Source organism: Carcharodon carcharias, chromosome 21 (genome assembly GCF_017639515.1).
Source record: "Carcharodon carcharias isolate sCarCar2 chromosome 21, sCarCar2.pri, whole genome shotgun sequence".
Classification (NCBI taxonomy): Eukaryota; Metazoa; Chordata; class Chondrichthyes; order Lamniformes; family Lamnidae; genus Carcharodon; species Carcharodon carcharias.
In genome coordinates this window covers 23220042-23234569 of record NC_054487.1, presented here as the reverse complement: position 1 = coordinate 23234569, position 14528 = coordinate 23220042, and the positions used below count along the sequence as shown (strand labels likewise).

Here is a 14528-nt window from a genome sequence, read left to right as displayed (position 1 = left end):
TGTGAGAGAGGGTGGGGTGTTGGATGGGGTACAGTGTGTGTGAGAGAGGGTGGGGTGTTGGATGGGGTACAGTGTGTGTGAGAGAGGGTGGCGTGTTGGATGGGGTACAGTGTGTGTGAGAGAGGGTGGGGTGTTGGATGGGGTACAGTGTGTGTGAGAGAGGGTGGGGTGTTGGATGGGGTACAGTGTGTGTGAGAGAGGGTGGGGACGTAGATGGGTACAGTGTGTGTGAGAGAGGGTGGGGTGTTGGATGGGGTACAGTGTGTGTGAGAGAGGGTGGGGTGTTGGATGGGGTACAGTGTGTGTGAGAGAGGGTGGGGTGTTGGATGGGGTACAGTGTGTGTGAGAGAGGGTGGGGTGTTGGATGGGGTACAGTGTGTGTGAGAGAGGGTGGGGTGTTGGATGGGGTACAGTGTGTGTGAGAGAGGGTGGAGTGTTGGATGGGGTACAGTGTGTGTGTGAGAGGGTGGGGAGTTGGATGGGGTACAGTGTGTGTGTGAGAGGGTGGGGAGTTGGATGGGGTACAGTGTGTGTGTGAGAGGGTGGGGTGTTGGATGGGGTACAGTGTGTGTGAGAGAGGGTGGGGTGTTGGATGGGGTACAGTGTGTGTGAGAGAGGATGGAGTGTTGGATGGGGTACAGTGTGTGTGAGAGAGGGTGGGGTGTTGGATGGGGTACAGTGTGTGTGAGAGAGGGTGGCGTGTTGGATGGGGTACAGTGTGTGTGAGAGAGGGTGGGGTGTTGGATGGGGTACAGTGTGTGTGAGAGAGGGTGGGGTGTTGGATGGGGTACAGTGTGTGTGAGAGAGGGTGGGGTGTTGGATGGGGTACAGTGTGTGTGAGAGAGGGTGGGGTGTTGGATGGGGTACAGTGTGTGTGAGAGAGGGTGGAGTGTTGGATGGGGTACAGTGTGTGAGAGAGAGGGTGGGGTGTTGGATGGGGTACAGTGTGTGTGAGAGAGGGTGGGGTGTTGGATGGGGTACAGTGTGTGTGAGAGAGCGTGGGGTGTTGGATGGGGTACAGTGTGTGTGAGAGAGGGTGGGGTGTTGGATGGGGTACAGTGTGTGTGAGAGAGGGTGGGGTGTTGGATGGGGTACAGTGTGTGTGAGAGAGGGTGGGGTGTTGGATGGGGTACAGTGTGTGTGAGAGAGGGTGGGGTGTTGGATGGGGTACAGTGTGTGTGAGAGAGGGTGGGGACGTAGATGGGTACAGTGTGTGTGAGAGAGGGTGGGGTGTTGGATGGGGTACAGTGTGTGTGAGAGAGGGTGGGGTGTTGGATGGGGTACAGTGTGTGAGAGAGAGGGTGGGGTGTTGGATGGGGTACAGTGTGTGAGAGAGAGGGTGGGGTGTTGGATGGGGTACAGTGTGTGTGAGAGAGGGTGGGGTGTTGGATGGGGTACAGTGTGTGTGAGAGAGGGTGGGGACGTAGATGGGTACAGTGTGTGTGAGAGAGGGTGGGGTGTTGGATGGGGTACAGTGTGTGAGAGAGAGGGTGGGGTGTTGGATGGGGTACAGTGTGTGTGAGAGAGGGTGGGGTGTTGGATGGGGTACAGTGTGTGTGAGAGAGGGTGGGGTGTTGGATGGGGTACAGTGTGTGTGAGAGAGGGTGGGGACGTAGATGGGTACAGTGTGTGTGAGAGAGGGTGGGGTGTTGGATGGGGTACAGTGTGTGTGAGAGAGGGTGGGGTGTTGGATGGGGTACAGTGTGTGAGAGAGAGGGTGGGGTGTTGGATGGGGTACAGTGTGTGTGAGAGAGGGTGGGGTGTTGGATGGGGTACAGTGTGTGTGAGAGAGGGTGTGGAGTTGGATGGGGTACAGTGTGTGTGAGAGAGGGTGGGGTGTTGGATGGGGTACTGTGTGTGAGAGAGAGGGTGGGGTGTTGGATGGGGTACAGTGTGTGTGAGAGAGGGTGGGGTGTTGGATGGGGTACAGTGTGTGTGAGAGAGGGTGGGGTGTTGGATGGGGTACAGTGTGTGTGAGAGAGGGTGGGGACGTAGATGGGTACAGTGTGTGTGAGAGAGGGTGGGGTGTTGGATGGGGTACAGTGTGTGTGAGAGAGGGTGGGGTGTTGGATGGGGTACAGTGTGTGTGAGAGAGCGTGGGGTGTTGGATGGGGTACAGTGTGTGTGAGAGAGGGTGGGGTGTTGGATGGGGTACAGTGTGTGTGAGAGAGGGTGGGGTGTTGGATGGGGTACAGTGTGTGTGAGAGAGGGTGGGGTGTTGGATGGGGTACAGTGTGTGTGAGAGAGGGTGGGGTGTTGGATGGGGTACAGTGTGTGTGAGAGAGGGTGGGGTGTTGGATGGGGTACAGTGTGTGTGAGAGAGGGTGGGGACGTAGATGGGTACAGTGTGTGTGAGAGAGGGTGGGGTGTTGGATGGGGTACAGTGTGTGTGAGAGAGGGTGGGGTGTTGGATGGGGTACAGTGTGTGTGAGAGAGGGTGGGGTGTTGGATGGGGTACAGTGTGTGTGAGAGAGGGTGGGGACGTAGATGGGTACAGTGTGTGTGAGAGAGGGTGGGGTGTTGGATGGGGTACAGTGTGTGTGAGAGAGGGTGGGGTGTTGGATGGGGTACAGTGTGTGAGAGAGAGGGTGGGGTGTTGGATGGGGTACAGTGTGTGAGAGAGAGGGTGGGGTGTTGGATGGGGTACAGTGTGTGTGAGAGAGGGTGGGGTGTTGGATGGGGTACAGTGTGTGTGAGAGAGGGTGGGGACGTAGATGGGTACAGTGTGTGTGAGAGAGGGTGGGGTGTTGGATGGGGTACAGTGTGTGAGAGAGAGGGTGGGGTGTTGGATGGGGTACAGTGTGTGTGAGAGAGGGTGGGGTGTTGGATGGGGTACAGTGTGTGTGAGAGAGGGTGGGGTGTTGGATGGGGTACAGTGTGTGTGAGAGAGGGTGGGGACGTAGATGGGTACAGTGTGTGTGAGAGAGGGTGGGGTGTTGGATGGGGTACAGTGTGTGTGAGAGAGGGTGGGGTGTTGGATGGGGTACAGTGTGTGAGAGAGAGGGTGGGGTGTTGGATGGGGTACAGTGTGTGTGAGAGAGGGTGGGGTGTTGGATGGGGTACAGTGTGTGTGAGAGAGGGTGTGGAGTTGGATGGGGTACAGTGTGTGTGAGAGAGGGTGGGGTGTTGGATGGGGTACAGTGTGTGTGAGAGAGGGTGGGGTGTTGGATGGGGTACAGTGTGTGAGAGAGAGGGTGGGGTGTTGGATGGGGTACAGTGTGTGTGAGAGAGGGTGGGGTGTTGGATGGGGTACAGTGTGTGTGAGAGAGGGTGGGGTGTTGGATGGGGTACAGTGTGTGTGAGAGAGGGTGGGGACGTAGATGGGTACAGTGTGTGTGAGAGAGGGTGGGGACGTAGATGGGTACAGTGTGTGTGAGAGAGGGTGGGGTGTTGGATGGGGTACAGTGTGTGTGAGAGAGGGTGGGGTGTTGGATGGGGTACAGTGTGTGTGAGAGAGGGTGGGGACGTAGATGGGTACAGTGTGTGTGAGAGAGGGTGGGGTGTTGGATGGGGTACAGTGTGTGTGAGAGAGGGTGGGGTGTTGGATGGGGTACAGTGTGTGAGAGAGAGGGTGGGGTGTTGGATGGGGTACAGTGTGTGTGAGAGAGGGTGGGGTGTTGGATGGGGTACAGTGTGTGTGAGAGAGGGTGGGGTGTTGGATGGGGTACAGTGTGTGTGAGAGAGGGTGGGGACGTAGATGGGTACAGTGTGTGTGAGAGAGGGTGGGGTGTTGGATGGGGTACAGTGTGTGTGAGAGAGGATGGAGTGTTGGATGGGGTACAGTGTGTGTGAGAGAGGGTGGGGACGTAGATGGGTACAGTGTGTGTGAGAGAGGGTGGGGTGTTGGATGGGGTACAGTGTGTGTGAGAGAGGGTGGGGTGTTGGATGGGGTACAGTGTGTGAGAGAGAGTGTGGGGTGTTGGATGGGGTACAGTGTGTGTGAGAGAGGGTGGGGACGTAGATGGGTACAGTGTGTGTGAGAGAGGGTGGGGACGTAGATGGGTACAGTGTGAGAAAGAGTGATGGACAGGGTGGGATGCCACTGCACCCCTTTAAATGTACCAATGATTTTGTCCATTGAACCTTTGATTTCCGCTCCCCGTCATAATCATGCTCGTTCAAACTCCTTACACCCTGTTAAGAATTCAGGCAGCTTTCAGTTTCTGCTCCCATTCCATCACACAACCCCTATCTCCCCCTATTAAATTAAACATTCCTTCAGCAGCAGTGGCATTGTCAGTGGGGGCTGAGATACTCTGTGTCAGCAGTCCCAGCTCTGACCAGCTGGAGCCTGTCACAGGCCTAGACACTGTCTTTAGGCCTACTTGTAGTTAGGAGCCTGTATGACCAGACTAAAGAACACAAGAGCGCACAGGGGGAAGACCAACGCCCATTTCAAACACCAAAGCAAAATACTGCAGACTGGAAATCTGAAAAAAGATTCTAATGTAAGGTCTGCTTTTCTCTCCATAGACACTGCCTGACCTACTGAGTATTTCCAGCATTTTCTGTTTTTACTCCCATTTTAAATATTGGATCACAAAACGGTTCCCATAATGGAGAAATCCTTGCACTGATCTGTACTGCACCGCCCACTTCATGTCTTGCTTCCATTTTGCAATCCCAGACCTAATTACTAATTTTGGCCAATGTTTTGAATCTGTAGAAACATCAGAATGAGCTGTGAGCCTCTTCTGGACCTAGGCTGTTTAGCGGGTAGCAGACTGACTACGGCTCTTGGCCTGTGAGTAACTGCCTGCCCAAATCTGGCTGGGGACTCATTTCCAACTGTCCCACTCCTCCGGCTGCCATTCAGGCCAGAGGAAGGTAAATGAGGCCGAGGCCTTGCGTCGATTGGCAGGGGTTCCCCTCAGGTCAGGTAGGGTCATGCATGCAGCTGACACATGGTAAAACAGAAAGCTTTCTTCAGACCACGGAGCAGGCCTTGCTTGAAGTCTCCTGTCTCCCATTCCGGCTGCTGTTTCTCCTGATTCCCCAGGGATCCTCTGTCTGTAGCTTTGGGCAGGTTACTTTATGACCAGTTCAAGTTGTAGCTTTTACTGAGCATCACAGCCTCCAGATCCTTGTCCTCCTCCTTCTCCCGGAGTCGCTGCTCCTCCAGCAACGCCACTAGTGAATCTCGCTGCTCAACCACCTCCAACATCTCATTCAGGATCCTCTTCTCCTCGGACAGCTCATCACTGCTTTTCAGATTGTCTGTATCACACAAAAAAACAGCTCCCAGTGCAAACTACTATAATAGGGTCCAAATACCCCGGGAACAGAGTCAAATACCCCAGGAACAGAGTCAAAAATACCCCGGGAATAGAGTCAAACATACCTTGGGAACAGAGTCAAACATACCCCGGGAACAGAGTCAAACATACCCCGGGAACAGAGTCAAATACGCCGGGAACAGAGTCAAATACCCTGGGAACAGAGTCAAAAATACCCCGGGAACAGAGTCAAACATACCCTGGGAACAGAGTCAAACATACCCCGGGAACAGAGTCAAACATACCCCGGGAACAGAGTCAAATACGCCGGGAACAGAGTCAAATACCCCGGGAACAGAGTCAAAAATACCCCGGGAACAGAGTCAAACATACCCTGGGAGCAGAGTCAAACATACCCTGGGAACAGAGTCAAACATACCCCGGGAACAGAGTCAAACATACCCCGGGAACAGAGTCAAATACGCTGGGAACAGAGTCAAAAATACCCCGGGAACAGAGTCAAATACGCCGGGAACAAAGTCAAATACCCCGGGAACAGAGTCAAATACCCCGGGAACAGAGTCAAATACCTCACTTGCAACCACTTTCCAGTGACAAAAACATTCATCAACCATTAACCTTGGCTTCTTATCTCTGAACCAATTTGGATGGAAGATGGTTCTGTTGAAGAGTCATACAGACTCGAAACTTTAACTGTATTCCACTCCGCAGATGTTGTCAGACCTGCTGAGTTTTGCCAGGTATTTTTATTTTTGTTTTTGTTTTGGATGGAAGTGGCCACTTTGCCTGGGGCTTTTAATTCACTGATCTAGCTGCCATGTGGGACCTGATCATAAGCCTTTCTGATATCCATATGAACATCAGATTCACTCCCCCATTGACCTGCCTTGTTACTGTCTCAATAAATTCTATCACGTTAGTCAGACATAACCTTCCTTTAAGAAATCCGTGCTGACCCTCTTTGATTAATCTGTGTCCTTCTAAATGAAATGTTATCCTGTCCCGCAGAATGTTTTCCAATAATTTTCCCACCACTGAGGTTAGACTGACTGGTCTGTAATGACTTGGTCTGTCCCTTTCTCCCTATTTAAACTGTGACAATGTTAGCTGTCCTCCAGTCCTCTGGCAGCACACCTGTAGCCAGAGGCGATTAGAGGCCAAGGATTAGACACTGTCTTGGGATTTTTCCTCAACCCAGAACACTTTCTGGATATTTGCTCCTGGTTGGAGGTTGTACTGAATCCAGTTATACCCTGATGGAAGTTTCTCCTCAGATCAGGAGTGAGCGCTTCCTTCGGCATGACCTCCCACGACAGAGGCTCCAGTCTCCCTCCAGTGAAAAGGGGCTGGTGATGTGCCAATTCACAGATCTCCACATTCCTGACAATAAGAGCTGCCTTTCCTTCAGGGACAACAGTCTTTCAAGAGATGCTACACTCGTTCATTCCCCCTCCCTTCCCACCCCTTTCGGGTGACATTGTGCTCTTGGTTTGCAATGGGCAGTGTGTACCAGCGAGCACACATGGCCTGAGCTTGAGCTGCATCATAGAGTTGGAGTTTAGTATCCCTGTTGGTATATCATCATCAGCAGATCAGAAACACTCACTCTGCTACACAATCTGGCCCTCAAGAAACAGGTAAAGAATGGGGGAGGGTGGGGATTAAGTGCTACCTACCATCAACAGCCATACGTTCTCGGAGTTCTTGCTGTAACCTGCTCTGCCGATCTTCCAGCTCCAGTTCACGGGCACTGCACAAATGAAACAAAGCTAGATCATCATGGTGCACTGGTCTGGAGACTGTCACTGGGCCTGATAACCAGCACAGGTCCAGAACATTCAACCAGCTAACAAATCTCGCACAGAGAGACACAACGATACTGACCGCTCCAAAGTATTTCGAAGAAGAGAAGTTGTCTCCTGGTTAATAAGTATCTCTTAACCAACTTCATTAAAATAGATGATCTGGTCATTGCAATTCTGGAATCTTGCTGTGTGCAGATTGACTGCTGTGTTTTCTACATTCCACCAATCCACCAATAACTTAAGCACTTTTGAGATATGTGATGCCCTGTCTATTGTTTACATTGTAGTGCTCTGGCGGAGATAGACGGACCCAGTCCAAACCAAGGGTGGAACCCAGGGCTTTCTGGGCCCAGTGTCAATGTAATGGCGGCCTCCAAAGGCATTCCCCAATGCTGTATGCGCTCTTTCACAGTGTGGCAGGTCTCCTGATGGCAGGCCCAAAAACCTACCTTGGCCATGTAAGGGACCCCCCAGCTGCATTTTTCAGCTATCCAGCAACTAATTAGCTGCTGTCAGGGCTCCCATCCCTTTAAAGGGTGAAATCCTGCCTCCAAGAGCTGGTGGCCAATCATAGGGCCAGCAGTTCAGCAGTCTCAGCAGCGCCACTGGCAGAGATGGCTGCTGATGGGACTGCAATGAGAAGGAACGATATCGCAGGAGCAGGTTGCCTTCCCTAGCCAGGTGAGTGGGGTTTGTGTGTGCCACAGCCATTCAGGCAGACCCGAGGAATGGGCTGGTGAGGACAGTGGCGGGGGGGTGGGGGTTGCACAGGGGCTGCCACGAGGGCGGCCATTGCTGCTGGGAGGTGCTCCTCTATAGGCCAGAATGTTTCCAATTAGGAGGGCATCTCTCACCCAGAGCCCACAGGGAGGCAGTAGATGGTCTTCACACATGGTGAGGGGCCTGCCTACAGCTGCCAGTTTGCCAGCAGTGGCAGGAAGAGGCTCTTAAGTACCTCAATTGACCTCTGGGCAGGAGGATCACCTCCACCTTTCCTGTTGCTCAGCAGCAGGAAGAGGGCTGGGAAAATCCAGCCCCTCGTCTCTAAGATTGCACTTTCAGTAACTGATGTACTCTTCTGCTATCAAACAGGCTGCTGATAATCAGGCTCACATGTCAATGGGACACATTCAGAATAGGTGAAGGATACTGATGTGGGAGGGTAGAGGGATTTGGGAGTTCAGTTCATAAGATGTTAAAAGCAGCATCTCAACTGGATAAAGTCATAAAACTAATGGAATACTGGGTTTAAAGAAAGGAGTCGGCCATTTGGCCGTTTGAGCCTGTTCCGCTATTCAGTGGAATCGTGGCAGATCTTCTACCTTTGTTAACTCCCCATATCTCTTAATTATCTTCGTAACCAAGAATCTATCCAGTTCAGTCTTGAATATACTTAACAACCTTTTACTCAACAACGTTTATGGTAAGAAGTGCAGAACATAAAAATCCAGATGTAATGATAGGCACAAAGTTCAGATCCTAGCACCAATTTTCTGGGCACTATAATAGCCCTTAGGGGTGCACATGCACACTCCTGGTATTAATCGTGCTGGATGCCACAAACTACATACATCACTGTGTATGTCCACATTGAGACAGACTGCAGATGATCATGTAGGTCAATGCCTGGTATCCTGTCAGCAGTCATGATGCCTGCATTCTGCCACAGTTCACTGTGCCAGCTCCATTTGAACCAGGGGGGTGACAAGGCTGATGACACCACTTGTGACTTCAGTGTACAATCCACCCAGGCAGAGACAGCTTGCGTACAGTTGGATTCATGACTGAGATGAGGGTAATGTATCCAGGTTTGCTGATGATACAAAGTTAGGTGGAAAAGTAAATGGTGATGAGGATGTAAAGAGGCAGCAGGGGGATATAGAGAGGTTGAGTGAGTGGGCAAGAACATGGCAGATGTAATACAGCATTGGGAAGTGTGACGTTATCAATTTTGGCAGGAAAAATTAAAAAAAATCTATTCTTTAAATAGTGAGAGGCTGAGAAATGTTTACTTGAGAGGGATCAGGTGTCCTTGTACATGGATCACAGAAAGTTAACATGAAGGTACAGCAAGCAATTGGGAAATGCAAATAGATGTTAATCTGTATTACAAAGAGCTTGGAGGATAAGAAGCCTAGTGCAATTAAAAAGAGGACCTTGGTGAGAGCACAGATGGAATACTGTGTACAACTTTGGTCTCTTTACCTAAGGTAGGATATATAGATCTTAGAAAGAACATATTGAAGGCTCCCTAAACTGATTCCCGGGATATGGGATGCCAGGGCAGGTTGAGCAGACCAGGCCTACATTCCTTGGAGTTTAGAAGAAAGAGATGTCATCTCACTTAATCCTATAAAATTCTTAAAGGACTTGAAAGGATAGCAGCTGAAAAAATATTTCCCATTGCTAGGGAATCTAGAATGCAGGGTCACAGTCTCTGCATAAAGGGTCAGCCATTTTGACCTGAGATGGGTGATCTCTAAGGATGAGATATAGGCTAAGAACGTTCCAACAAGGGACAAATTAAGGTAGGAGAGCCAAAGCCAGGGCACTTTGGATGGATGAGGGAGATAGAGAATATGAAGAAACAAAAAAAATAGGGTGAATGATGCATGTCAGGTGAATTCTTTAAGCAAGGGATAGCAGCATGCCACTGCAGTATTAGGCTTTTCGGCAGAGCAAGGGTTAATGTGGGACTGGAGAACAGTACCACCCACAGTATGAGGTAGAGAGTCACATGAAGGTAGATTGTGTGTGGTCAAGTCCAGAAGAAGCCAGCATGGAGATAGCGTCCATGTAGGGCAGTTGGAAATGTATAGTTATGAGTTAACAATAAACGGTTCACATTCAATCATATAAGCCTTCTTAGTGAGACACTAAACAACCTTACAACAAGAACCAGGTCAAATATAATAGGTTCAGAGGGGCAGTGAAGTGGGAAATAAGACTAGCCAGGAGAGAATGAGAACAGAATGGTGGTCAACATAAAAAAGAACCCAAAAATCTTCGACTGGGCATGTAAACAGTAAGTGTGTACTGTGAGGCAGAGTGGGGCCTATTAAGGACAAAGAAGGTGATATAAGCCTGGAGGCACAGGACAAGGCTAGAATACTGAGTGAGTATTAAAAATCGGTGTTTACTCAGGTAAATGATGCTGAGAAAATATTGGTAGAAGTGGAGATGGTAGTGGTAATGGATGGGGTAAAAACTGAGAGGGAGGATGTACTGGAAAGGATGGCTGTTCTTCGAGTGGATAGGGCAGCTCGTCCAGGTGGCTTGTATCCCAGGTTCCTATTGGAAGAGGGATGTAGATAGCGGCAGTGCTTGTCATAATCTTCCAGTCTACCCTAGGAACAGGGGAGGTGCCAGAGAATTGGAGAGTGGCAAATGGAATCATAGAACATTCACAACAGAAAAAATGTGACATCCTTATTCAAGAGGGAGTGTAAGGACAGTCCTCGTGACTACAGGCCATCAGTTTAACATCAATGGTGGGTAAGGTTTTAGAAACAATAATCAGGGAAAAATAATCAACAGGCATTTTGAAAGATTTGAGTTAATTAAGCAGTGCAGCATGGATTTGTAAAAACATTTGACAAATACCACATAAAGGACTGGTTATCAAAACTGAAGTTCATGGAATAGGAGGGTCAGTGTCAGTCTGGATTAAAAAATGTCTTAAGGACAGAAAACAGCGAGCTATGTGAATGTTATTTTTCAGACTGGAGGATGGTACACAGTGGTGTTCTCCAAGGATCAGTGTGAGAATCGCTGCTTTATTTGGTGTATATAAATGACTTGGATATTGGAATGCAAAGTAAAATTTCAAACTCTGCCAGTGAAACCAAATTTGGAGAAGCAGAACCAGTGAGGGTGATACCAATCGGCTCCAACAGGACATAGCTATGGTAGCAGAATGGGCAGACAAGTGGCAGAGGGGATTTAATGCAGAGAAGTGTGAGGTGATACATTTTGGCAGAGGGGAGAGGCAACATAGATTTGATGACACAGGTCTAAAGAGTGCAGGGACAAAGGGAGCTGAGTTCATGTGCAGGTGGCAGGACACACTGAGGGAGTGGTTAGCAAAGCTAATGGGTTCTTGGGCATCATTAAAAGAGTTATTATTAAAAGCAGAGAAGTTATGCTGAACCTTTATAAAGCTCAGGTTAGGCCCCGATTAGAGTATTGTGTCCAGTTCTGGTTGCCACACTTTAGGAAGGAACTGAGGGTCCTCGAGAGGGCGCGGAGGAGATTTACCAGAATGGCTCTAGGGATGAGGGGATTTTAGTTACAAGGTTAGGTTGGAGAAGCCGGGGCTGTTCTCCTTGGAGCAAAGGAGATTGAGGGGAGATTTGAAGGTGGACAGGATTATGACAGGTTTAGATAAGGTAGACAAAGAAAAACTGTTCCCATTGGCTGATGGTGCAAGGGCTGGGGGACACGGATTTAAGGTTTTGGGCAAGAGATACAGAGGAATGTGAGCAGGAACATTTGTACACAGCAAGCGGTAATGAACTGGAACTCACTGCCTCTGAGGGTGGTGAAAGTGGAGACAGTGAATGATTTCAAAAGGAAATTGGCTGAGCACCTGAGGGCTTCAGTGGGGAATGGGACTAGATATTTTACAGACAGCTGGCATATATGTGAACTGAGTGGTATCCCCTTGGTGACTCTATGGGCAGGATTTTCCAGTCCCGCTGGAGACAGGACCTATCGTGGGTGGTGCGGAAAATCTGGTGACCCTCCATTGACTTTTTGCAGGAATTTCTGGTCGCACCACAGTTGTGACCAGAAGGTCCCAGCCTATGAGTTTATGAGAAGAAATTTCTTCTCAAAGAGTGGTGCATCTTTGGAATTCTTACCTCAGAGAGCTATGGTACTGGGTATATTCAAGACTGAGGTTGAAAGATTTTTGGATACTAAGGGAATTAAAGGATATGGGGCTGTGTAGGAAGGTGGAGCTGAGGTATATCAATCATGAACCTATTAAATGGTGGAACAAGCTCAAAGAGCTGCAAGCGCTACTCCTGTTCCTATTTCCTAGGCTCTTAATGAAAGCCATCCTGCTACACAAAATGTGATAGAGCAGACCACCGATGTGCTTAAATAATGTTTTCTCTGCTCCTCCACTCTGGAGGAGCCCTACACTACTCAGCAGAGAGGGTGTCAGAATTCGCAGTTGACTGCAAATTACACAGCCTCGGCGCCGGAGGGCGCGGCCTCGATGCCGGAGGGCGTGGCCTGTCTCGCCTGCAATATGGTGAATAGCTGAAGATAGTGGAGGAGGAGGAGGGAGGGAAGAAGTGACCAACACATTTCCTTTCTTACCAGGCTGTCTGTGAACAGTCAAACTGTGATACCGGGGACACAACCACACTTCCCCAGTAGTCTTACACCTTACCTTCCCTCTGCTCCTGAGCATCACAGCATCTGCTTGGTCACAATACAAAAATAAAAGCAACCAATAAAATAAACATTCCAGACACATTTAATAACTGAAATCATGCCATATAACATACAAATGCCAGCTTGTGTATTCCCTTAGTGCCTGTCCTGCCCCTGTCCAATGTGTTCCTACATAGTGCTTTCCCAGTGCCTGCAGCATTGAAGGCTGCTGGTTTTCAGTGGGGGAGACTGCAGATGGCCTTGGGATACCCTCAAGAAGCTCTGACCCTTGGAAGCCCAGCTTCGGACTGCACCACCTCAGCTTGAGCAGCAGCAGTGTGGTCTGGCTGAGAGGAAACAGTGAAGGGACTGGCAAAGTGGTGGTGATGGGAGGACAAATGTCATCATTCTGAGAGAGACAGCAAATCTGTGCTCCACACAGCTACTGGCAGCCCTCCTGGTCAGTGCCTCAACAATCCGAGTAATCTGTTGTAGGACAGATGGCTGGACTGCTGTGAAATCCTTCCCTTGAATACTGGCATCCAGAGTCAGGACAGCAGTGCATTGAGCTTGCACCACAGGAGGCAGAGCTACCACTATAGCACTCAGACATTGCGTGACTTCTGCTTGTCTTGCACCAGAAGGTGTATATCAAACAACAGATTCTGGGTTATGGTTGGATCCAAAAGTGGGGTTAGCCACCACTTCCATGCTGGAAATGATGGGCACTATGCCCTGCACAAAGCTCTGGGAAAAGTTGGTACTGTTGATACAAAGTTGGCATCAGGCGCTGGCTTTCTGCCAGGTCTAATAATCCACCAAGCATCTCGTATTAGCCTTCCCCTGCAGCCTGCCTCACTGAATTGCTCATCTGAGTCCTCTGCAGCAGATCTTGTGTGCGACCTCACCCTCTAGGGGGCTAGCATCCAGGCCACTCTTGCCCTCTGCCCTAGCCAGGGGCCACTCATGCTCTGGGTGCCATACCATAGGAAGGATGTGAACACACTGGAGAGAGCGCAGAAGAGGTTTATGTTATTGTTTCCAGGGATTGGAAACTTCAGTTTGGAGGAAAGATTGGAGAAGTTGGGACTGTTTTCCTTGGAGAGGAAAAGGCTAAGAGGAGTCTTGATAGAAATTCCAAAATCATGAGGGGTCAGGACAGAGCAGATAAGGAGAAACTGTTCCCGCTCATAAACAGATTGAGAACCAGAGTTTTAAAGTGTTTTACAAAAGAAGCAAATGTGAGGTGAGAAAAAAACTTCTTCACACAGCGAGTAGTTAGGGTTTGGAATGCACTGCTTGGAAGTGTAGCTGAGGCAGGTTTAACTGAAGCATTCAAGAGAGCATTGGATGATTATTTAAATAGAAACGATCTGCAGGGTTACAGGGAAAAGGCAGGAGATTGGCACTAAGTTAAAATGCCGAGAGAGCCAGTGCAGACACAATGGGCCAAATGGCCTCCTTCTACACCGTAACAATTGTGTGTGATTGTGTGGTGCCTCACCACGTGCAGATCCCGCCTCTAAGCTATCTTAATAACACGCAGTGCCAGTATCGAAGCTGCTGGTCATGAGTATGATCAAGTGATGGTGTTTGTTCAACCTCACTGTCTTCCTACTCTTCCACCCTATTGCTGATCCAGCATTACCTGGGCAGGTTGTAATTCTTGGGGGGATATCTGAAAGGAGACAGGCACAAGGATAAAGTGTGGGGAGAGAGGGGAAGTTAAAAGTGAATGCTTAAACCATCTGATAGTGGATTAGGGAGTAGTGGATTGTGAAAAGGAGGAGTCAATGTGGAGATACCATTGTCTCCTATTGTTTCAGCCCTGCTCTTGGGCGCAGTCTCAACAATGGCCACTCCACTGATGGTGAGCATCTTCTCATGAACGGGGATGAGAACATGCAACCATACCTGTTCCTCACCAGTTAATCCTGCTGCCTCAGACTGTATGCCATCTTATTCTGCAGGAAGTGTGCCAGTCAGTGTGGTGCAATGTGTTTGGCTGATATGGCAGTCATGATTGAATAGCTGGAAGTGTGTTTAAGCTGTGAGATGTGGGTGTGAGGTTTGCATCAGTGAGTGGGGGTGAGGTGAAGCT

General features: G+C 49.7%; 1 protein-coding gene across 4 annotated transcripts in view; it reads right to left on the bottom strand.

Moving 5' to 3' along the window:
- Window positions 1–3909: 3909 nt before the first annotated feature.
- Window positions 3910–14528, bottom strand: part of LOC121293109 (F-actin-monooxygenase MICAL2-like) — a 590417-nt gene continuing 579798 nt past the window's right edge. For all 4 annotated transcript variants that reach the window (XM_041215769.1, XM_041215771.1, XM_041215772.1 and 1 more), the window contains 2 exons: window positions 6914–6987; window positions 3910–5217 (listed from right to left, as the gene is read on the bottom strand). In XM_041215769.1, the coding sequence (XP_041071703.1) occupies window positions 5033–5217; window positions 6914–6987 (259 nt within the window). In that variant the 3' untranslated portion in view covers window positions 3910–5032. The remainder of the gene's footprint in view (window positions 5218–6913; window positions 6988–14528) is intronic.